The sequence below is a fragment of the Entelurus aequoreus genome, linkage group LG16, assembly GCF_033978785.1.
Source record: "Entelurus aequoreus isolate RoL-2023_Sb linkage group LG16, RoL_Eaeq_v1.1, whole genome shotgun sequence".
Lineage (NCBI taxonomy): Eukaryota > Metazoa > Chordata > Actinopteri > Syngnathiformes > Syngnathidae > Entelurus > Entelurus aequoreus.
Genome location: NC_084746.1, coordinates 50,981,650 through 51,004,838, shown reverse-complemented (window position 1 = coordinate 51,004,838; position 23,189 = coordinate 50,981,650). Strand labels below are relative to the sequence as shown.

Here is a 23,189-nt window from a genome sequence, read left to right as displayed (position 1 = left end):
TTGAGACCTCTAAAATCGGGAGGTGGGGGGGTGGGTGGTTCGGGAGGGGCGTGTTTGGGGCGGAGGGCGTGGTTGGGGCGTGGCTAAGGGCGTGGTTAAGAGGAGAGTATATTTACAGCTAGAATTCACCAAATCAAGTATTTCATATATATATATATATATACATATATGTATATATATATGTATGAAATACTTGACTTTCAGTGAATTCTAGCTATATATATATTTTTATTTTATTTTTTATTTTATTATACATATAAATAAAAGACATACTTGAATTTCAGTGTTCTGCAGGCTATCCAGTAGGTGGCAGTATTGTCCTGTTTAAGAGTGTCACAACATTGCTGTTTACGGCAGACGAACTGCTTTACGGTAGACTAAACGTGACTGCTGTTGTTACCGCGCTGGGAGGACGTTAATGAAACTGCCTAACAATAAACCCACATAAGAAACCAAGGACTCTCTCTCCTTGTTGTGCACTCTACTCTCTAAAAGCCGTAGATGTTATGACGTCATTGGGCAGGCAAGCTGCTGGGAAAGCGGACGTGAGAACAGGCTGTCCCCACCTCAGGTCCGCATTGAGCTGGAGGGGGCGTGGCCTCCAGCTCCGGCTGAATACCGGGAGTTTGTCGGGAGAAAATGTCTGCCGGGAGGTTGTCGGGAGAGTTAAAAACGGGAGGGTTGGCAAGTATGGTTGGGTGTGACGTTCATATGTTCTCAATATTCAGGGTTTTATCGTTCATAGAAAAAAATTCCATTCCATTTTTAAGGCGGTCTGTCATAACATTTTTAGCATTAAATCAGACTTTAGTGTGAGGTTTTGTATTAGTTTTCCTAAAAATAGATACACTGGCCCCCCAGACACATTTTTTTCTCTAAATTTGGCCCCCGAGTCAAAATAATTGCCCAGGCCTGCCTTAGGGGGTAAAAAGTGGGCAAACTTAGTCCATTTTCTCTCCAGTCAGTAGGTGGGGTCCTTTGCTCGTGTGGGATGGAGGTGAGGATCTGATCCTGCACCGAGCACCAGCGCTCTGCTGTGACTGGACCTTGAAGGCTCTTCCCCGGGTTCCTGGCGGAGAGACTCCCCCACCCCACCACCACCATCCCTTCCCGGTTGTCGCCGCAGTTTGATGACCGGGCCGACGCCAAGTGAACCGCGAGCAAAGCCCCGGGAAGGCGATTAGTTATGACGGACGCTGACGAGGGAGCTCCTCCTGCTCGTAGACATGAGGATTCCCGCGGTGAGTTCCCTCCGTTTGTTCTCATCCAACGTGTTTGTCTTACCGCACGCTGCCCCGACCTTGCAGCGCCATTGCTGCGGCGGTAGCGAAGGAGGTCCAACTAGTCCGGCGGCTGCTAGGCGAGAGTTGCGGTGCTTTAGCTAGCTTACACCGGACACTGGTTGTTAGCATTTACGCAACCCAACATTCCCCATTTGGGGCTTGTAGTTAAAGCTCTATTGAGGGCACATACGCACACTTAGTAACATTCATTTGAATATATTTATTTAGTTTCATTTTTAAAAAAAGAGAGAAAAGAATAGGGTTCGCTCCGAGTGACGTCCACCGAGTCGGTGGCAGCCTTCCTGCCCGTCCAAGCGGTGGCTTCGACGGCGTCACTCGGCTGCCCGCTTGAAGCTAATAATAGCGGCGTATATCCCCCCTTTTTTGACGCAGCCTGACATCCACAGTGTTACCACCATGTTGCCTTCAACTAAATAATTCCCACAAATGAACAATTTACGTAGTTTACAGCTAGCACGCCAAGCTAATCCAACGTGTACTACAAGCCTGGGCAATTATTTTAACTCAGGGGCCAAATTTAGAGAAAAAAAATGTGTCTGGGGGCCGGTATATCTATTTTTATTAACATTAATACAAAACCTCACAATAATGTCTGATTGAATGCTAAAAACGCTATGACAGACCGCCTTAGAAGAAGGAATGGAATTTTAATTTTTTTTTACTGAATAAGACACCCAGAATGTACATGAAAATAAAGAATGTGGGATTTACAATAATAACTATGAACTAGGGCTGGGCGATATGGCCTTTTTTTAATATTGCGATATTTTAAGGCCATATCACGATACACGATTTATATCTCAATATTTTGCCTTAGCCTTGAATCAGGGGTCACCAACGCGGTGCCCGCGGGCACCAGGTAGCCCGTAAGGACCAGGGGCCGTACTTATCAAGCTTCTTAGAATTACTCCTAAGAAGTCTGCTAAGAGTTGACTTAAGAGTAAATAAATTCTTCGCTGAAAGCTGCACTTAAAAGTTAGTTATCAAGCGTCTTACTCACACTTTCAGCGAAGTGTAGGACTGAATCTTAAGTGTCACACTCAGAGCTGAATTACGACATTACTATGTGCCGTAAACGGAATTTTAGGTGACGTCATTTCTGTGTCCATAGAAATGACCAATCACGGAAGGGAATCCGTTGTCTAAGAATAAAGAAATATCTTGGAAATATTTAAGTGGACAATGGGAGTGTATATTTTGACAATAAACTACAAAATAATACAAAACAAACTAGTCCCCGCCGGCACTCACGCTACCGCTCCCTCTCTTCTCTCGCCCACACACTCACTGACATCACTCACCTCACGGCCACACACATACGCTACTGTCATAACATTTTCTTTCCAATTCATTAATTAGGCAACTAATTTGAAACTGGTGTGGGTGGCACTATAGCCCACTGCAATCGAAAAGTATTAAATATGTGACAAAAATAATATCCGCTCTGTCTAAACGATACCGTTTGATCAGCTGCTCGTCATCAAAAAAAAACAAAAACATTGTTCCGTTCCCTGAACGTTGGCGCACGTCTCTCTCGCCTCAGTGCCATCCCCTGCTGGCAACTCCTAACCACTTAAGACACCTCTGAAGGTCTCTTAAATATCGTGGAGAGTAGGAGTGATTCTTAGACTTAAGAACGTTGATAAAAAGCTTTTATTCTTAAGTTTGAGAGTAGGACTAAATTTCGCAAATTCTCAGGACTTAAGTGTAAAATGGCACTCTAAGAAGCTTGATAAGTACGGCCCCAGATGAGTAGCCCGCTGGCCTGTTCTAAAAATAGCTCAAATAGCAGCACTTACCAGTGAGCTGCCTCTATTTTTTAAATTTTATTTATTTACTAGCAAGCTGGTCTCACTTTGCTCAACATTTTTAATTCTAAGAGAGACAAAACTCAAATAGAATTGGAAAATCCAAGAAAATATTTTAAAGACTTGGTCTTCACTTGTTTAAATAGATTCATTAATTTTTTACTTTGCTTCTTATAACTTTCAGAAAAACAATTTTAGAGAAAAAATACAACCTTAAAAATGATTTTAGGATTTTTAAACACATATACCTTTTTACATTTTAAATTCCTTCCTCTTCTTTCCTGACAATTTAAAACAATGTTCAAGTAAATTAATTTTTTTTATTGTAAAGAATAATAAATACATTTTAATTTAATTCTTCATTTTAGCTTCTGTTTTTTCTACGAAGAATATTTGTGTAATATTTCTTCAAACTTATGGTTAAAATTCAAAAAAATGATTCTGGCAAATCTAGAAAATCTGTAGAATGAAATTTAAATCTTATTTCAAAATCTTTTGAATTTCTTTTAAAATTTTTGTTCTGGAAAATGTAGAAGAAATAATGATTTGTCTTTGTTAGAAATATAGCTTGGTCCAATTTGTTATATATTCTAACAAAGTGTAGATTGGATTTTAACCTATTTAAAACATGTCATCAAAATTCTAAAATTAATCTTAATCAGGAAAAATTACTAATGATGTTCCATGAATTCTTTTTTTATTTTTTCAAAAAGATTCAAATTAGCTAGTTTTTCTCTTCTTTTTTTCAGTTGAATTTTGAATTTTAAAGAGTTGAAATTGAAGATAAACTATGTTTCAAAATGTAATTGTCATTTTTTTCGGGTTTTCTCCTCTTTTAAACCGTTCAATTAAGTGTAAATATCATTAATTATTAATAATAACATAGAGTTAAAGGTAAATTGAGCAAATTGGCTATTTCTGGCAATTTATTTAAGTGTGTATCAAACTGGTAGCCCTTCGCATTAATCAGTACCCAAGAAGTAGCTCTTGGTTTCAAAAAGGTTGGTGACCCCTGCCTTGAATGAACACTTGATGCATATAATCACAGCAGTATGATGATTCTATGTGTCTACATTAAAACATTCTTCTTCATACTGCATTAATATATGCTACTTTTAAACTTTCATGCAGAGAAGGGAATCACAACTAAAAAAAAAAATCACTATTTTTTTCATACGGTGTTGATCTGGAAATGTTTGCCTCGGCATTTTGATGGTGTGGGCGTGTGGCACCGAACGGAGATGTTGACATGCCGAGTAAGCACTCTTCATTCTAGTGTGTGTGTGACAATCAATGGTACTTTAACTTTAACTTTAACATGTGACTTTTCAAATGATGCTACATATTAGCAGTAATGCTACTTTTTGTAGCTACGCTTTCGCGCCACACTTGACAAATTACAGTTGTGTGTTCGACATATTCCCACTTGAAGCCAAACCACCGCCAGACGATGGACCCCGTGCTGTTTTTCTTAGGAATTTATTCTTCCTTCATTTGTTACCGGATTCGCACCTTCTTTCTCTCGTATTACCACTCGCACCACAGCTAACTTTAGCCTTGCTGCTACCTCTCTGCTCAGCGAGGGCGTATACGTATGTGACGTATTGTAAGAAGGTGCGCTTGTTTATGTCTCTGTGAGAAGTAGAGCCTAAAAAGAGTGAGAAGAGCCTGAAGTGTAATGCCCGCAGCTAAAAGCAACTGCGTGAGAACGTATACTCGAATATCACGATAGTCATTTTCCATATCGCACAGAGACAAACCCGCGATATATCACCCAGCCCTATGTAATACTCTTCCATATCAGGAGGTGGCGGCCGGTAGCTAATTGCTTTGTAGATGTCGGAAACAGCGGGAGGCAGCGTGCAGGTAAAAAGGTATTTAATGCTTAAACAAAAAATAAACAAAAGGTAAATGCCTCTAAGAAAAGGCATTGAAGCTTAGGAAAGGCTATGCAGAACAAAACTAAAACTGAACTGGCTACAAAGTAAACAAAAACAGATTGCTGGACGACAGCAAAGACTTACTGCGGAGCAAAGATGGCGTCCACAATGTACATCCCGAACATGACGTGACAATCGACAATGTCCCCACGAAGAAGGATAAAAACTAAGTAGATGCGGGAAATATCGCTCAAAGGAAGACATGAAACTGCTACAGAAAAATACCAAAAAAAAAAGAGAAAACGCCACCAAAATAGGAGCGCAAGACAAGAACTAAAACACTACACACAGGAAAACAGCTAAAAAGTCAAAATAAGTCACGGCGTGATGTGACAGGTGGTGACAGTACACCTACTTTGAGACAAGAGCTATAGTGATGCATGCTTGGTTATGCTTTAAAGTCATATCCAACAATTGCGACAACGACTTTTTATTGTCAACTGAGTTTCATTTTTAATGATTTCTGCTGGTGGTGTGCCTCCGCATTTTTTCAACGCAAAAAATGTGCCGTGGCTCAAAAAAGGTTGAAAAACACAGCGCTATGACATGCATCGCAAATAAGGGTAAGATAAGAAATGGTCTATTATCGAGCCCAAGTTCAGTTCAGTTCAATTTATTTGGAACATGCATACGATACAATGTAATGCATCACACAATTCCAGTTGTTTCATTACAGCACTTCCGAAAAGGAGTAGGAAGAAGCAGAGCTTATATAATCCTACCCCTTTTCATACCATAGCAATTTTATCCAATTTCCTTGTTCTCTGTAGCAGAAAAGTCAACAAATAAATAATAAATAATACCATAGTAAGCAAACACATATTAAATACATAAATAATCTTTGTCTCAAGAAAAAGGAAAAAAAGGGTTCAAGATGTTTATCATAATTATTGTTCTTTGTACTTTGTGAACACTTGTAGTTTGAACAGTCTCTAAAACTGAATCAAATTGGTGCTTTGTTTGATTTCTTTGGTTAATCCATTCCATAATTTAATTCCACATACTGATTTACTAAAGGTTTTAAGTGTTGTACGAGCATACAAATGTTTTAAATTACATTTTCCTCTAAGGTTATATTTCTCCTCTTTTGTTGAGAAGAATTGTTGTACATTCTTGGGTAGCAGGTTATAGTTTGCTTTATACATCATTTTAGCTGTTGGCAAATGCACCAAATTGCTGAATTTCTATAATTGTGATTTAATAGATAATGTTTTCTATATCCAACATTAGTATTATTCTAATCGATCTTTTTTGTAACACATTTAGTGAATGAAGCGCACATTTGTAGTTGTTTCCCCATATTTCTACACAATATCTCAGATATGGTAACACTAGCGAGCAGTAGAGAATATGAAGTGATTTTTGGTCTAGAACATGTCTTGCTTTATTCATTATTGACGTGTTTCTTGCTACTTTATGTTGTATATTTTTTACATGAGACTTCCATTTTGATCTATTATTACACCCAAAAATGGGTTTTCTTTTACCCTTTCAATATTTACTCCATCTATCCGTATTTGTGTTTGACTTTCTCTTCTACTGTTACCAAATAGCATTATTTTAGTCCTGCTGAGATTCAAAGATAGTCTGTTTTTGTTAAACCATCTTTTTAATTTGTTAATTTCTTCTGTTATTATTTGTATTATTTGCTGTGTGTTCTCTCCTGAATAAAACACAGTTGTATCATCTGCAAATAATACTAACTGTAAGTCCTTTGTAACTTTACAAATGTCATTTACAGTATATAGAGATTGAACAATTTTGGTCCGAGTATTGATCCCTGAGGTACGCCACAAGATATTTTCAGCTCTGTGGAAGTGGGTTGGCCTATCTTCACATATTGCTTCCTGTTGGTTCCTATTGGTTAAGTAGCTTAACCAAGTTGGACTGGAACTGAGAGCGGTTCTGATTTAGAACCAGTTAGAATGCAAAGCACTGGAGCACATACTGTATGTAGTATATTATAGTATAGTATAGTATAGGCCATGCCTGCCTACAGAGTCCGCTGGGCCCGCCCTGGGCTGGAAACTGTTTATTTGGGTTTTGTTTTTTACATCGAGCAGGTAAAAATAAGATAAGTTATCCAAACAAAGGCACATTGACTAAGACGATACCACAAGGTATGACATGTTGATTAATTTATAAATACGAGATGAAAATGTTGACAGAAACGAAAGCCAGTTATTTTTAATGTTGTCTTGTTTATAGGTGGGTCAAGTTCAGAATATATCCAATCACAACTCTTTGACAGCGTACATTAAAAGAGGGGTGGGGGTTAGTAACAAAGTCGAGCCAATCGGATGATTTTCCTTGTGAAATGAATAAATAAAATGTGTGAATTTGTTATGTTCCACATAGTAACATTTGTACACCTGGGAGAAAGTGAACAGGACATATTTCATTTTTGCTGCTATGATGCCATCAGCAGGGGGGTCATCAATTGTGACATTTACCAACTGTGGGTCAATTTTTTGCCTCTTCTAGTGTTGTACCAAAAACTGATTCCCGCCGCGCATCTCCTAAGGTTATTCTAGTAACGTATGCACAGATGAGATGTGTCAATATCAATATATTACTTAGCAAGAATACACTCAAACACTTCATTAATATTTATGATGTGCATGAACAAAGAGCAGTTAATATTGTATGTAGCTTTTAAACAAGACATCGCACATAAACATCAGGGGCCGTACTTATCAAGCTTCTCAGAATTACTCCTAAGAAGTCTGCTAAGAGTTGACTTAAGAGTAAATAAATTCTTCGCTGAAAGCTGCACTTAAAAGTTAGTTATCAAGCGTCTTACTCACACTTTCAGCGAAGTGTAGGACTGAATCTTAAGTGTCACACTCAGAGCTGAATTACGACATTACTATGTGCCGTAAACGGAATTTTAGGTGACGTCATTTCTGTGTCCATAGAAATGACCAATCACGGAAGGGAATCCGTTGTCTAAGAATAAAGAAATATCTTGGAAATATTTAAGTGGACAATGGGAGTGTATATTTTGACAATAAACAACAAAATAATACACAACAAACTAGTCCCCGCCGGCACTCACGCTACCGCTCCCTCTCTTCTCTCGCCCACACACTCACTGACGTCACTCACCTCACGGCCACACACATACGCTACTGTCATAACATTTTCTTTCCAATTCATTAATTAGGCAACTAATTTGAAACTGGTGTGGGTGGCTCTATATATACTAGCCCACTGCAGACACATGCAGAAATCAACATGGAATCGAAAAGTATTAAATCTGTGACAAAAATAATACCTGCTCTGTCTAAACGATACCGTTTGATCAGCTGCTCGTCATCAAACAAATCCAGAACATCGTTCCGCTCCCTGAATGTTCGCGCACGTCTCTCTCGCCTCAGTGCCATCCACTGCTGGCAACTCCTAACCACTTAAGACACCTCTGAAGGTCTCTTAAATATCGTGGAGAGTAGGAGTGATTCTTAGACTTAAGAACGTTGATAAAAAGCTTTTATTCTTAAGTTTGAGAGTAGGACTAAATTTCGCAAATTCTCAGGACTTAAGTGTAAAATGGCACTCTAAGAAGCTTGATAAGTACGGCCCCAGGTCAATAACAGTTATTTTATAATGTAATTAATTCCATTAGAAATTGCAACTCTTCATTTTTCGGACACGACGAAGGCTTAGATAATTTTAAACACATATCCTTACAATAACGATGAATGTACAGTGTTAGTCTTACATGTAGTAATCAATTGAAATGTATCTGTGGCAGTCAACATTTACATGTGGAGTGTTGTCACACAAAATGAGTACCGGTGTATATGGGAAACACTGCATTAACCATAGTGCTTGCAAATATACACAACATTTTTTCCAGTCCTTGGAACTGCATATCCAGAATATTAGGCAGGAATAAAATGCCCATATGTTTGGGGAAAGTGCTATCATCTTCCAGCAGGCTGTGATTATTGTCAACATTGCATATAGTTGAGTTGTTGCACATAGCATAATCCCTCCGACTGCTTGTCATGTTGGTCGCGGCGTGCTTTCATGAAGTATTAGCCGTATCTTCCTGACGGCGGTCCCAGTGCTCCACTCCTTTTGTCTGATGCTTAAATATGGATCAAAACATACGAAGGACGGGAAGCTGGTAATAGCTTTTGAACGTGGCAGTGAAGCAGCAGAGAGCAAGAGAGGCACTTAAGAGCCACTGTCGTTTTCCTCTAGTCTTAGTGGATTCAACATTTTTTATTTTTAAAAAAACCCCTCTACAAGTCTGTCAAAGCAGAAAACAAACCTTTGATTTCAAGCTTTTTAAACACTGGTCTGGTATGTGCTGTCATTTATAGTAAAACATGAGCAAAATACAGCAGCGTAGATCAACGTCATTCCTACTCACTCACTGGTTGCTAGGCAGAATTGTTGCACACAATAAAGACAAACATCCAGCTGGAGGAAAGCTCTGTTGCCACACACTGCACAGAAAGGATCAGGAGAGTCGACAGGAACACAGGCAGACATCAATAATTCCCAAACAGCGCTATTTTATTAGTAATAAAAAAAAATATTGTCACTTTTTCCACACAATTTTCTTAAATGGGTCATATTATGGATTTTTTCTACAATCGAAGCACTTCCTTGTGGTCTACATAACATGTAACGGGGGTTCTTTGGTCAAAATCTTGCATAGATTTTGTTTTACAGACCATCCTCAAACCACTTTATGACCATCTCTTCAGGATGCGTTGTTTTGTCGGCGGTCCTATTTGTGGGCGTTGTTATTTACGTTTCGAAATCCTCCCAGGGCTTCAGTAGTAGCACTGGTGCTACTAAATGAACAAAATTAGTAGCACAAAAAACATTTTTGTAACAGAAAAACATTAGGAGCCGTATGAAATGTCTTAAATATCACAATTTCATTATTGCACTCATACATATAAACACAATGCCATCATAAGGCATACTGTAATGCTCAATTATACACAGAACATCTCTAAACTGTGCTATCACTGTGGCTAACACGAGTGTAGGACTAAGCGATATGGATCAAAACTCATATCCTAATATAGTTTGGCCCATAAACTAACCCATAAATGGCAAAATCCGTTGACGTAACTAAATATCTCCACCATGCTTTGATTTAAAATTTTCGTGACTGATGGGGATCCCAAATACACAAAAACAGGTTCCATCAAGTAAGAAAAGTAGGTGTGTGTGTGTGTGTGTGTTTGCATGTGTTGGTTTCTGTGTGTGTGTGTGTGTCTGTGTGTGTGTGTGTGTGTGTGTGTGTATGTTTCTCTCTGCATGTGTGTGTGTGTGTGTGTGTGTGTGTATGTTTCTCTGTGTGTGTGTGCCTCTTAAATATGATTTAAGAGGCGTTTTGAGATCAGAAAAAAGAAAAAGCATTGAAGTTAAAATAAAAAAATGTCAAATGTAATTTCAAATCTTCTTTAAAAAACATTTAGCTATGCTCAATTCTGCAGCTAACAAAAACACAAAAGAACAACATTCATTCTTTCATTAGGACATGTTTGAACGTCTTCATCAACATGAAAATAATTGACCCTTAACAATAATGTTTTTATAGGTAAACATTATTGTAGGTCATACACACAAAGATTTTAGCCAGGAACACCAACTTGCCAACGGCTTCATGATGCTGTGAGACAGGCTGTATTCTGAAAATTACTTTTAAAAAGTCACTTTCTAAAGTTACTCGCTACATTACTAAAAAAGTAATTGGATTACTAACTGAATTACTCTTTAATAAATGTAATAAAATAGGGAAAGTAATTAATTTGTTATTTAAAAAAAACAACATCTGGCATAATGTAGTTAAGTTAGTGTGTGTGTGTGTGTAGATATATAAATATCTATATATACATGTTTGTTTTTATTTATTTATTTACAACATCAAAAAGCATGGGAATAAATCAACAGCACCTCGGATGGTTGCAGCCAAGTAGTGCGCTCCATTTTTCCTTTAATGACCTACATGTATATGATCGTGGCGCCCCGCCACGGCAAAATTAAAGCCGCCACACCTTAAAAATGTGTTTGTTTTTTCATATGAAAACAAATTAAAGTAATATGCTGTATTGTGTGTCCAGAAGAAGTCACACAACGCTCTTTTTAACTTTTATTGCTCACACCTGACAACAGGACAAATTCCAACACGTATTCCGTCCCGTGGACACAAGTCCCCAGACACACAACAACACTTCCTCATCCTCATCTTGGGAACCCGGAACATCAGTAACACATGAACAAGTATAAATAGATATATATAGCCTATTATTTTTCCATTATTGACTAGTGATGCACCGAAAAAAGGACTTTGTTCACCGAAACAGCACTGCCGAAACCGGATGTTGTGATGACGCAAGCAATAACGGGATTGTCTGGAGCGGGGACGGCATGTCTTCAATGTGGACACACTTTAATACAGCTGAGATAAACCCACGGACAGCTAGCTACAAAATGTACAATGTGCAAATATTACAAGGACAGTGACACTCTTTTAAGGAGAGAAAGTGCAGCTGGAGCAGTTGTGACGTCAGGCTTGCTGCTGATCTTGCTGTTCATTGCGGACATCGAGTGACACAAGTAAATAGTCTCTTAACACAAGTGCAGTCTTTATTAACGCCAGAAAAAGATTGGAGGTTTGTTGATAGTCGTTTTTAATAAAGAAAAAGTCACTGAAAGGATTGGAGAAGTTTCTAGAAGCATGAACAGTTCAAAAATAGAGCAAAACGATGTAAGAAAATATGTATGTTCAGTGTTTCCCATAAACTGCCAAGATACCTGTGGTGGTGGGGGCGTGGTCACATGACATCATCGAGTAATTTGCATAATTTACTACAATGATATGATTTTCTCTAAAAAGGCTCAAAAAATGTATACTTACTAATTAATAATAACAGTTTTGTTTTAAACGTCCATCCATCCATCCATCCATCCATCCATCCATCCATCCATTTTACAATATAATTACAACACTTTATGTACATATTTATATACAGATTTGAACAATAAGTTATTCACTGAAATATATTTATTAATTGTGGTTCTTACAAAAAATATATCTTATAAAATATAAGAGCAAAAATGTCTCTTAAAGCTCTGCCCCTTTTAATTAGTGCATACAAAATAATTTAACTTTAGCCTACTACTACAACCATATTATTTACCAGCAACATAAAGTGAAACAGAGGCAGAGGTGTCCTGCCACAGTCAGTAACAAATAAACAGAAAACAGTAGTGGTCAAATACAAATAAGGCAACAAGAGAAGTATCCTACACTTCTCTTTTGTAAAGTAAATCTGAACAGCCTCTATGGACATCTACATCAACTATATGATTTGCCTGAGAAGCTGGACAGGACAAAAAAAAAAAAAAAAATTATTTGTGGCGGACGTAATTCTTTCGTGGCGGGCCGCCACAAATAAATGAATGTGTGGGAAACACTGATGTTAATACTAATTAATGACGCAGATTTGTTTGTAAATGTATGTATGAATTTTTGGAGCATTTCTAAAGAAAATATATGCATCGTCGTATATTTTGCAAATTATCTAATGGCACCATACTTATCACGTCCCTAGCCACGCCCCCACTGCCACAGGTATGTTCGCAACCTGGGGGAAACACTGGCTTTACAATGCAATCGTCATGTTCATTGCTTTTACAGTATTTAATTTTTGCCACTCAGAAAAACTATTCATAGGTGACAATTAGGGCTGCAACAACTAATCGATTAAATCGATCAAAATCGATTATAAAAATAGTTGGCGATTAAATTAGTCATCTATTCGTTGGATCTATGCTATGCGCATGAGCAGAGGCAATTATTATTATTATTATGTTTTTGTTTTTTGTAAAAATTGTTTCTTTTTTTTAAAAAATAAACCTTTATTTATAAACTGCAATATGTACAAACAGCTGAGAAACAATAATCAAAATAAGTATGATGCCAGTATGCAGTTTTTTTTTCAATAAAATACTGGAAAAGATAGAAATGTAGTTTGTCTCTTTTATCCGATTATTAATCAATTAATGGAAGTAATAATCGACAGATTAATCGATGATCAAATTAATCGTTAGTTGCCGCCCTAGTGACAATATGTACATGTTCAATGACAACTTAGTTGCAGCTAATTATTTCATAAAAAGAACACCACATAAAAGTTTTCTTTTCCAAATTCAGTACCAGAAACGTTGACGCAAAGTGGCCACTATCAGGCCAGTCTGGTAGGCCAAGACTGCTCCCATTCAGGGCGAGAACACAATTATGTGATTATGTGTCAGTCAGTCACGGGGGAGCGTTGTTCGAAAGTGATGTCAGTCCATTCTTAAAGAGAGGAAGTGGCAATGTGCACAACATGGTTGTCCACTTTGTCAGGGTTTGAGCTCAGAGGAGGAAACGAGAACAATAGTGCACATTGAAAATAAGCGGGGAATTAAACTAACACATGAAGTCTTTCTAGCAACTCAGGGGACCTTTTGTTGTCTTTATTCAACATGTAGGGCCGCTGTTGTAAAATATTTACTAAGAAAGTCAAAAATAACCATCCCTCCCCTACAAAATAAAAACTGTCATTGCACATTATAATCGTCTAACATCCTCCTGAAACAACCCAAGCTTGGGTGGAGCCTCCTGAAGATTGTGCGTCAATGCTGCGTCGTCGCACCATTCATCTTGCTTTAATGATGATGTCATGACGGATGGAGCCAAAGCCTTGTCTTCGTCCTTTAGCCTCGCCTGCTACAAACACAATAACGCCCATTTAAACTCAGGACGGAGCTACTAGCATTAAGCAATTATCCTCCGGTGAAGTTATGATTGAGTTTCACTATCATTATACAGGCCTCCAATTTTTACTTTTTAAGGTCAAAGCAAGTGTTGCCTTAAAGGAGGGCTCATATTTTAGGGAACCAAGGCAAACATTATTTTCTTTCAAGGCATATGTATATATACATATGCATATACAGTACAGGCCAACAGTTTGGACACACCTTCTCATTCAATGCGTTTTTTTATCTCCATGACTATTTACATTGTAGATTGTCACTGAAGGCATCAAAACTATGAACGAACACATGTGGAGTTGCGTACTTAACAAAAAAAGGTGAAATAAATGACAACATGTTTTATATTTTAGCTCCTTCAAAATAGCCACCCTTTGCTCTGATTACTGCTTTGTACACTCTTGGCATTCTCTCGATGAGCTTCAAGCACACCTGTGAAATGAAAAACATTTCTGGTTTCTCAGCACCTGGCATCGCACCCCCAGGGGGGCCCGCCCCATTATTTGAGAAGGACTGATATAGACAGTGACAATGGCACCTAGAGCAGTGTTTTTCAACCACTGTGCCGCGGCACACTAGTGTGCCGTTGGATACAGTTTGGTGTGCCGTGGGAGATTATCTAATTTCACCTATTTGGGTTAAAAATATTTTTTGCAAACCAGTAATTATAGTCTGAAAATGATGTGTTGTTGCTGAGTGTCGGTGCTGTCTAGAGCTCGGCAGAGTAACCGTGTAATACTCTTCCATATCAGTAGGTGGCAGCCGGTACCTAATTGCTTTGTAAATGTCGGAAACAGCGGGAGGCAGTGTGCAGGTAAAAAAGGTGTCTAATGCTTAAACCAAAAATAAACAAAAGGTGAGTTCCCCTAAGAAAAGGCATTGAAGCTTAAGGAAGGTTATGCAGAACAAAACTAAAACTGAACTGGCTACAAAGTAGACAAAAACAAAATGCTGGACGACAGTAAAGACTTGCTGTGGAGCAAAGACAATGTACATCCGAACATGACATGACAATCAACAATGTCCCCACAAGGGAGGATAAAAACAACTGAAATATTCTTGATTGCTAAAACAAAGTAGATGCGGGAAATATCGCTCAAAGGAAGACATGAATCTGCTACAGGAAAATACCAAAAAAAGAGAAAAAGCCACCAAAATAGGAGCGCAAGACAAGAACTAAAACACTACACACAGGAAAACAGCAAAAAAGTCCAAATAAGTCACGGTGTGATGTGACAGGTGGTGACAGTACACCTACTTTGAGACAAGAGCTATAGTGATGCATGGTTAGTTATGGTTTGAAGTCGTATCCAGCAATTGCGACAACGACTTTTTACTGTCAACTGAGTTTCGTTTTTTAATGATTTCTGCCGGTGGTGTGCCTCTGGATATTTTCAACGCAAAAAATGTGGCTTGGCTCAAGAAAGGTTGAAAAACACTGACCTAGAGGACAGGTGGATGTCCTGTTTTAACATACCCTTTGAAAATAGCGATGACAATTAGGTTTCATATAAATTTGATCAGAAAATACCCAACTTTGGTTTCTTGTCCGGTGTCAGTTCATTTGTCTGCGGTGGACACACCAGCACATGCATACAAATACATGACTAATCAGACCCGCCTCAATGAGTCCAGGGGCTCTGATTAAGATTTAATTAGCCTGCAGGAGTGTTGAATAATTCACCGCTTGTATTTTTAGCAAACTGTGTGTCTACCTGCACACTGAACTAAAGAGTCAGGTTGCAACTCCTCGAAAACCTTTAGAGGGCTAAAGCGAGCGACTGCACGGAGTGTGCGTGCGTGACGCCACGCTTGCATCTTAAACTGAGCGGAAAAACGAGCTGCTGCTTTGCTTGCTAATCCCACGCCAGCTCGCTTTGGGACACGCCGAGCAGCGCTAGAGGGAAATAAGACTGTTTGTAAAAGTCCTTTTATTTGCAGTTCTTTTCCCGTTAAGGTTTTTTTCACCACAAGGAAGTTTTTCCTTGCGTCCGTCACCACATCCTTGCTCATCTGTTGGTTTTCTTAAAGGTGTGAGTTGGTTCTAGACCTGCTCCATGTGCAAAGTGTTATGAAATAAATGTATCTATAGATGTCAACAAACTGCACTTCATCTCCTGTGAGCCAACTCTCGTACACTGAAACTGTTGTACATTAGTGTGGAAATTTGTCAAAACATGCAGGAAAGGGTTTCTCGCCTCCTCCTTTATTTGGGCATTCCCTGATTACATAGTCGCAGCTGCTTCTAAGGGAAGGGGTCATAAACAGCTGCACTGGGTCATAAACAGTTCATACAAAAAGGTGCTTGGAGCGGTGTCAGGTTTGCCCCCTCTCTGCTTGTAGATTTCGGGTCCCGATAAGGTCCTTCCTGTGGCTGTCCAAGATCTGAGAAACCGACACCTCTACGGCGCATTCCATCGCACACAGTGGAGGTTTACAAGCTGTCTGCCTTTTGCTTGATAAGATCAAAGACAGCTTGTGTCTTCACGCAGGGCAGCCTGAACTCGTAGCAAACAAGTTGTGTGATCACTTATATACAATTATTCTGACAAAAATTCCACAAAAAAAGTGCAATTTCCCTTTAAGTAGAGGGCCACGAAATATAGTTTGTGACCCCTGCTGTAGTCTTAGTAAATGTAGTTGTGACTGGAGTTGTTTGTTTTGTCCATGCAAGGTGCGGGCGCCTGCCAGAGCGGCTGAAGTGCTCACTGAGAGGGCAAACGTGCTGACAACCAAGATAGCCTGCGCCCGCTGAGGGGGACCTCTTTGCAGGTAGCGCAAATCACGTCGTCCACTAGGGATGTGGCGGAAACCAGTATTATAATTACAATAAACCGCTGTACAACTCCCAATGGTAAGTATTACCATTTCCAAATAAAAAATAATCATAAACCCGTGATTTATAATCGCACTTGGATAAACACACTGACTGGTGACACCGCTCATTTCCTGGAGAAGCAAGCTAGCACGCTAATCGCTAACTAGCGTAAATGCTTACATGACTACAGGACAAATTACAGGTATCACAGATGTCCTCTACTTGGCGTAATTCCGCAATTGTTCTAGCTGAGTGATTGTCAAACTGTAGTGGTCTACGGGCTCAATCGAGTGGTACACCAAAGAATCACCGAATTAAATCACTACATTTAAAATCACTTTGATTAATTGATTGATTGAAACTTGTATTAGTAGATTGCACAGTACAGTACATATTACGTACAATTGACCACTAAATGGTAACACCCAAATAAGTTTTTCACCTTGTTTAAGTCGGGGTCCACGTTAATCACTTAATTAAATGTAGCTACTTTTTGCATAGTACTGTTATATCTGTATGTTTTTCTATGTTTTATGTGTTTAAAAAAAAGCACTTCAATTGAAAAAAAGCTCAGGCTTTCTTGTATAAATTAATTCCCTTTTAGTCGACCTTGTACCAGTGAATCTGTAAGGTCATGAAACTGTACTTTTCCTATGCAAACTCCTAATAAATCTTTCACTCAATCAATAGGGATGTTCCGATGCCAATAGGGCAATTTTTGGAGGTATAGGTATCGGAGAGTACTAAATCTCCTATACCATACTAATATGTATTTTGTAAGAAACTTTGGGTGTACGACCTAAATAGAGCCCACACAAGCCAATAGTCCGTTAATATGCTAATGTTGCTACACTAAAATACATTTTCTTTCGCTTCTCTTCCCGGGAAGTTAAAGACCATTGCACCAATGCAAGACTACGCTACCAAAGCAAACATCATGACGGTGGTGTGGCAATATCACAAACTCGAGCAGCCAACGAGTAGCACGGCAACATGCAAACTTTGCAAAATGTGTCTTTCAATGGGTGGGACACAAGTAGGATGTTTTAATACAAGCAACCATTGAAGCACTTGAAAGCCCGCCATGCAGACACACACAATGAAGCTACCACGGCTAAAGCTAACGAGGCGAGACACAAACAACAGACCGCGACATATTCATTCCAGCGGAAAGAAAAGTTTTCACAAGAATCCTAACGTGGAATCGGCATTTACGGTACTCTTAATCAAATTTATAATACTGGATGATCAACCGCTCTCAGTGGTGAAGAATGTGGGATTTCGCTGCTTGTCTAGTCGTAAATACATCAGAATCAGAATCACAATAGTTTTTATTGCCATTGTTTGAGAACGGGTTCACAAACTAGGAATTTTTCTTTGTGCAATCGTGCAACATAAAAACACATATAACACAGATGAGGTAATAAAATGAGCTCTAACTGTGCTATCAGATCTTGACTGAAACAGCCCCTGTACAGTATGACTGTTAGCAAACTCATCTCCACAAAATTACAAGGCTCTTGTCAGCTTTACAACAAGATATTTGGAGCTGTTATGTCACGTCTTTATTGGTGATTATCTTAACAGCACATTGGGTCGGCCAGGAGGCTATAGTCTTTAATAGAAACCATTGGTACATTTTCTTGCATTTTTGCAGAATTTCTATGTATGAAAGGCCTTCCAAAGCATCTTAAAATGGTAAAATCTCTTCCCAGAAAGGCCCACTTGACCCATAGGTGATGTTTTTTAATTCCTCAATTTTTTTTTTTGTAGTTTGCTGGGATCCCTGACATTAAGTCCTTTCCAATTTAAACTGAAGAAAACAAACATATTTAAAATAAAATAAAAATAAAAAAAAGTGGCTTTTAAGAAACAAAAACAATATTCAATGTTTTTTTCTGCCAAGGAAAATATATTGTGTTTCTGTCTATTTATTATTAAATGTTTTTGAATTAAACTTATTTAAAATATTTCAGTGTGTATTAGTACTTTTTGAGCACATTTAACAATACAGCAATCGTAACAATAACTGTAATTTTGGTCACAATAACCGCGATATGAATTTTTCATATTGCTACACCCCTAATATGGAGCCACTGAACAGGGCTTGTAAATAGAACAGTTTGTATCGTGAAGAACATTTCTCCATAAGGAACAATGTAAATATGAAAAATGGTTTCAAGCCTCAAAACAATTTGTTAAAGTTTGTATACTTTGAACAAAATATAAAGCGCTATTCAGTATTGTATATAAAACAAACATAAGGGGGTGATTGCTCAACTTTCTATTTAATTAAAAATAGGGATGTCCGATAATGGCTTTTTGCCGATATCCGATATTCCGATATTGTCCAACTCTTTAATTACCGATACCGATATCATCCGATATATACAGTCGTGGAATTAACACATTATTATGTCTAATTTGGACAACCAGGTATGGTGAAGATAAGGTACTTTTAAAAAAAATTATAAAATAAAATAAGATAAATAAATTAAAAACATTTTCTTGAATAAAAAAGAAAGTAAAACAATATAAAAACAGTTACATAGAAACTAGTAATGAATGAAAATGAGTAACATTAACTGTTAAAGGTTAGTACTATTAGTGGACCAGCAGCACGCACAATCATGTGTGCTTACGGACTGTATCCCTTGCAGACTGTATTGATATATATTGATATATAATGTAGGAAGCAGAATATTAATAACAGAAAGAAACAACCCTTTTGTGTGAATGAGGAGGGAGGTTTTTTGGGTTGGTGCATTAATTGTAAGTGTATCTTGTGTTTTTTATGTTGATTTAATAAAAAAAAAAAAAAAAAAAAAAAACGATACCGATAATTTCCGATATTACATTTTAACGCATTTATCGGCCGATAATATCGGCAGGCTGATATTATCGGACATCCCTAATTAAAAATATAATAATGCCAATACTACCCCAGCGCCCTGCCTAATCGCACACACACACTGTCACTAGTCCTGTGGTGCACTCACTGTTTTAAATCACCAAATTCCTTAACTATAACAGCCAGGCCAATACAATTATTAGAAATAAAGAACATTAAATCCACTTGGTTAATTTTCTTGGCGGGCAGTGGAACGAAGGAGGAGAGAGAAGGCAGACACTGTTGACAAGTCTTTGGATACTGATCCCATTCCTAAATGTTTCAAACCCCCCATCGCTTGTCGATTGCTTTCTTTCCACCCATATTAAAAAAAGTGTGAAAAGGCTAAAAACCCTTAAAGAGTTAACAACAGCTCTCTGCTGACTGAATCGGAACAGAGATCGATCAGCCCAGGTGGATGAAACATTCGTACACTGACACAAGGTTCGTACAAAAAAGCATATTAATATTCGGTCTGTCACTAGTAAATCGAAAATGTGTACAATTAGGGGTTTGTAAATCAAAATTCTTCCATACTTTTGCCTATAAAGTGTAACATTTGCATCTTACTTCACTGTATAGTGAATATCACACACAATCTCGCTTTATACCGCTGCTTTGATCAAGAAGCTAAGGGCCAGCAAATGAGCCGTTTATGGACAGTGGACTCGGGGGCACATAAAAAGGACAATAGTTCCCATTTCATCGAGGACAGATTTTGTCATTGACGACACGCTCTCCCCTGTGTGAAGGTTCACGTGGCCGCGGACAAGGTGGAGCTTCCTGATCCATGGAGAATTATTTCCAGGCCGAGGCGTTCAACCTGGACAAGGTGCTGGACGACTTTGAGCAGAACGAAGGTGAGCCTAGAACAGACGATAAGGAGTAGAATGTACGGGAAACTAGGGATGTTATATTCAGGGTTTTATGCTGCTGATTCCAATACTGATAATCCATGAGTGAGATTGGCCGATACTAATACAGATACAGATCTCATTCATTAACTGTACATTTTTACATTTATTTGTGCTATTGACAGTTTAACAATATCAACACAAATTAGTTCCTTATTTTCTGTTATTACATATAGTTGTTTGATCGAAACAAAGACAATGGTACACAAAATCAAAAAGTAATATCTAATACTCATTTTAATTATTTGGTTTTTGCCCAAAAAGTCCTCCTGTGTCGTCCCTGAGTTTGTAAACATTAAGAAAAATGTATCTCAAAATGTATTTTGAGAAAATAAAGATATTAATCGGATCACTTTAGTATTGATCATTTACTGATACTACGTTTGGAATCGACACCACAAATTTATGGATTGATCCGCCCTCTTAACAATGCTGACACACCATTTTTTATGTTAAATTCTCTACAGACTCTTATTGATCTACTTGTTAATTTCCTGTTAACAATTGGTTACTTTCTGCTGAAATGTGCTTCCATCAACACTTCTTAAACTTTACTAAGAACTTACTTCTTCTGTTTTAAAGCTATCTTAGCGGTTAGCTTAGCTATTAGCATGCTTTCTTCTTGCTTGTTCCTGGTGTGTAACATGTTAGCCTCAACTTCAAGTGATAATGATATTTAAGATACGTGTAAGAAATGCAGTTTATTTGCTCTAATGGAGGTCAATCTGATCTGTATTAAAAGGCATTATTCCACATTGGCAACCACATACTTTTTCATCGATCTGCACATCTCCATTGGAAACCATTCATTGAATGTTAACTCTATAGGATTTGGTAAAAACTAGAAGCAGTTAAAGCAAATTTGAGTGCAATACTTTGCTGCAACCAGCAGAGGAGCTGTCGATCTCGAAGAACATCATTAACGATTAACGTCAACTCTGGGAAGTTGCATCGATGCACTCCTCTGTTCTCATGGAAACAGAAGTACGGAAGGAATATTCAGAGATAAATGTTCCCATTCCTGAAAGAAAAATCAAATAACACAATTACTTGATTAAATTACCCAAATTTTAGTCATGCTCACCTGAGTAACCACTTCTTAGAACAGCTGCCATCATGGAGTAAAACATGAAGGCATTGAGGGGGAAAAAAATTTAATTTGCCGCTTCCCACAAGCTTTGTGTGGGACTGCTTGATTGGTACACTCTCCCAAAAATGTATCCGGGTTTAATTTTTGTGATTGTGAAGGAACGCTTCCAAGGTAGCAAGACACAGCCAGCCTGATGATTCATACCTAGCGATTATTACAAATTGTGTGCGCGTGCGTGTGTGTTTCTGGGTGCGTGTGAGGTTGCCCCGGCAACAGCAAAAGCTGCCTTGCTTGCATTCCAGCCCAGGGAGGAGAGCAGCAACAGTCACGCTGACATGACCACGTTGAGTAAGTTGGCTTCGGTAGAATATCTTTTTTTTATATACAGCGTTCCACTGTCAGTGTGACTGACTGACAGCTCCCTGGGGTGGCCCAGTTATTTGGCCCACTTTCTTCCTAATTTGCCCATCCTTGGAGCGTCCCTCGACACACTAGCCTCTTTCTCCTGTTGTTTTAATCTTTTCAGTGCTTATTTTTTTACCAATTTTTACTAATAACTAGAAGGAGAAGCAAAAAAGTTACTAAAGCAAAAACAAACTTGGTTTCGTTTTCTTAATTTGTTCCTCTTTTGGTTGTGGCCAAGAGTATTTATGCTGTATGTAGGAAATAATAATAAGTAGGGAAATATTACAAGACTGTTCCAAACACAAAATGTGGCTGATGACTGTTATACAACTACAACAACCTACTGTTTCTTTGGTATATACCTTTTCAACTTAAAGGGGAACTGCACTTTCTTTGGAATTTTGCAGATTGTTCAAAATCCTTATGAGAGACGAGAGGACAAAAGTTTTTTGTTTTTTTTTGCAGTCCAACATGTAAAAATTGGTTCGTTCTTGGGAGCAATCAATTCTACCCAGGGTCGGCCCGTGGCATAGGCCGTATAGGCAAATGCTAAGGGCGCCGTCCATCAGGGGGCGCCACGCCAGTGCCACAAATGTTGGTGGAAAAAAAAAAAGAAAAGAAAAAAAAGTTGGTACTATTATTTCTAAATACATAAAATAATCCCACGTTAATTAAAATGCAAAGTAAAGCCTATTTAATAGAAATATTATTTGTTACAACATTACGCCCCCCCGGCACGGTGCGCCCCCTCCCTTCCCGTATCATGACTCTTTTTGGACGTCACCACATAAAAAAATCAACACAACATGTCAAAACGGCCAAAACTGTCAGGTGCCCAGGGAAGAAAAAAGAGAAAAGAAGAGGAGAAACGAGAAAAAGACAGAGGTAGCAGGTAGGTAACGTTAGCCTACATGAAATTATTTGTCTGTTACAGAATGTAATAGTAACCTGGCTTTTTAGCATTGAGCTAATGTTACATGATTCGGCAATTGCTAATCAATAAATAGCTAGTTCTGTTTTAACGTCGGGTTAATATTGTGGAGGGGGCTAAATTGTTATGGAAAATAATAATGTAACGTTAGGTAATTACAGTACTTCCTGGTGTACAGTAATTTGTAAGTCATTCTAGTTAATGCAATATTAAAAAGCACAAATAGAGAACTATGTAGGATCCCCTTTTTTTGTAATATAGTTGTTAAAGTCATACTGGTTTGATATCTTGTTTTGTGC

At 38.3% G+C, this 23,189-nt stretch overlaps 1 protein-coding gene across 5 annotated transcripts in view; it reads left to right on the top strand.

Moving 5' to 3' along the window:
• The first annotated feature begins 945 nt into the window (after window positions 1–945).
• Window positions 946–23,189, top strand: part of zfyve9a (zinc finger, FYVE domain containing 9a) — a 53,550-nt gene continuing 31,306 nt past the window's right edge. For 4 of the 5 annotated variants that reach the window (XR_009821410.1, XR_009821409.1, XM_062023255.1 and 1 more), the window contains exons 1-3: window positions 946–1,241; window positions 16,517–16,614; window positions 20,303–20,410. Coding sequence is in view for 3 of the 5 variants with exons in the window: in XM_062023255.1 (XP_061879239.1) it covers window positions 20,341–20,410 (70 nt within the window). In the remaining 2 variants the exon portion in view is untranslated. The remainder of the gene's footprint in view (window positions 1,242–16,516; window positions 16,615–20,302; window positions 20,411–23,189) is intronic. The other variant, XM_062023254.1, reaches the window with a different exon arrangement.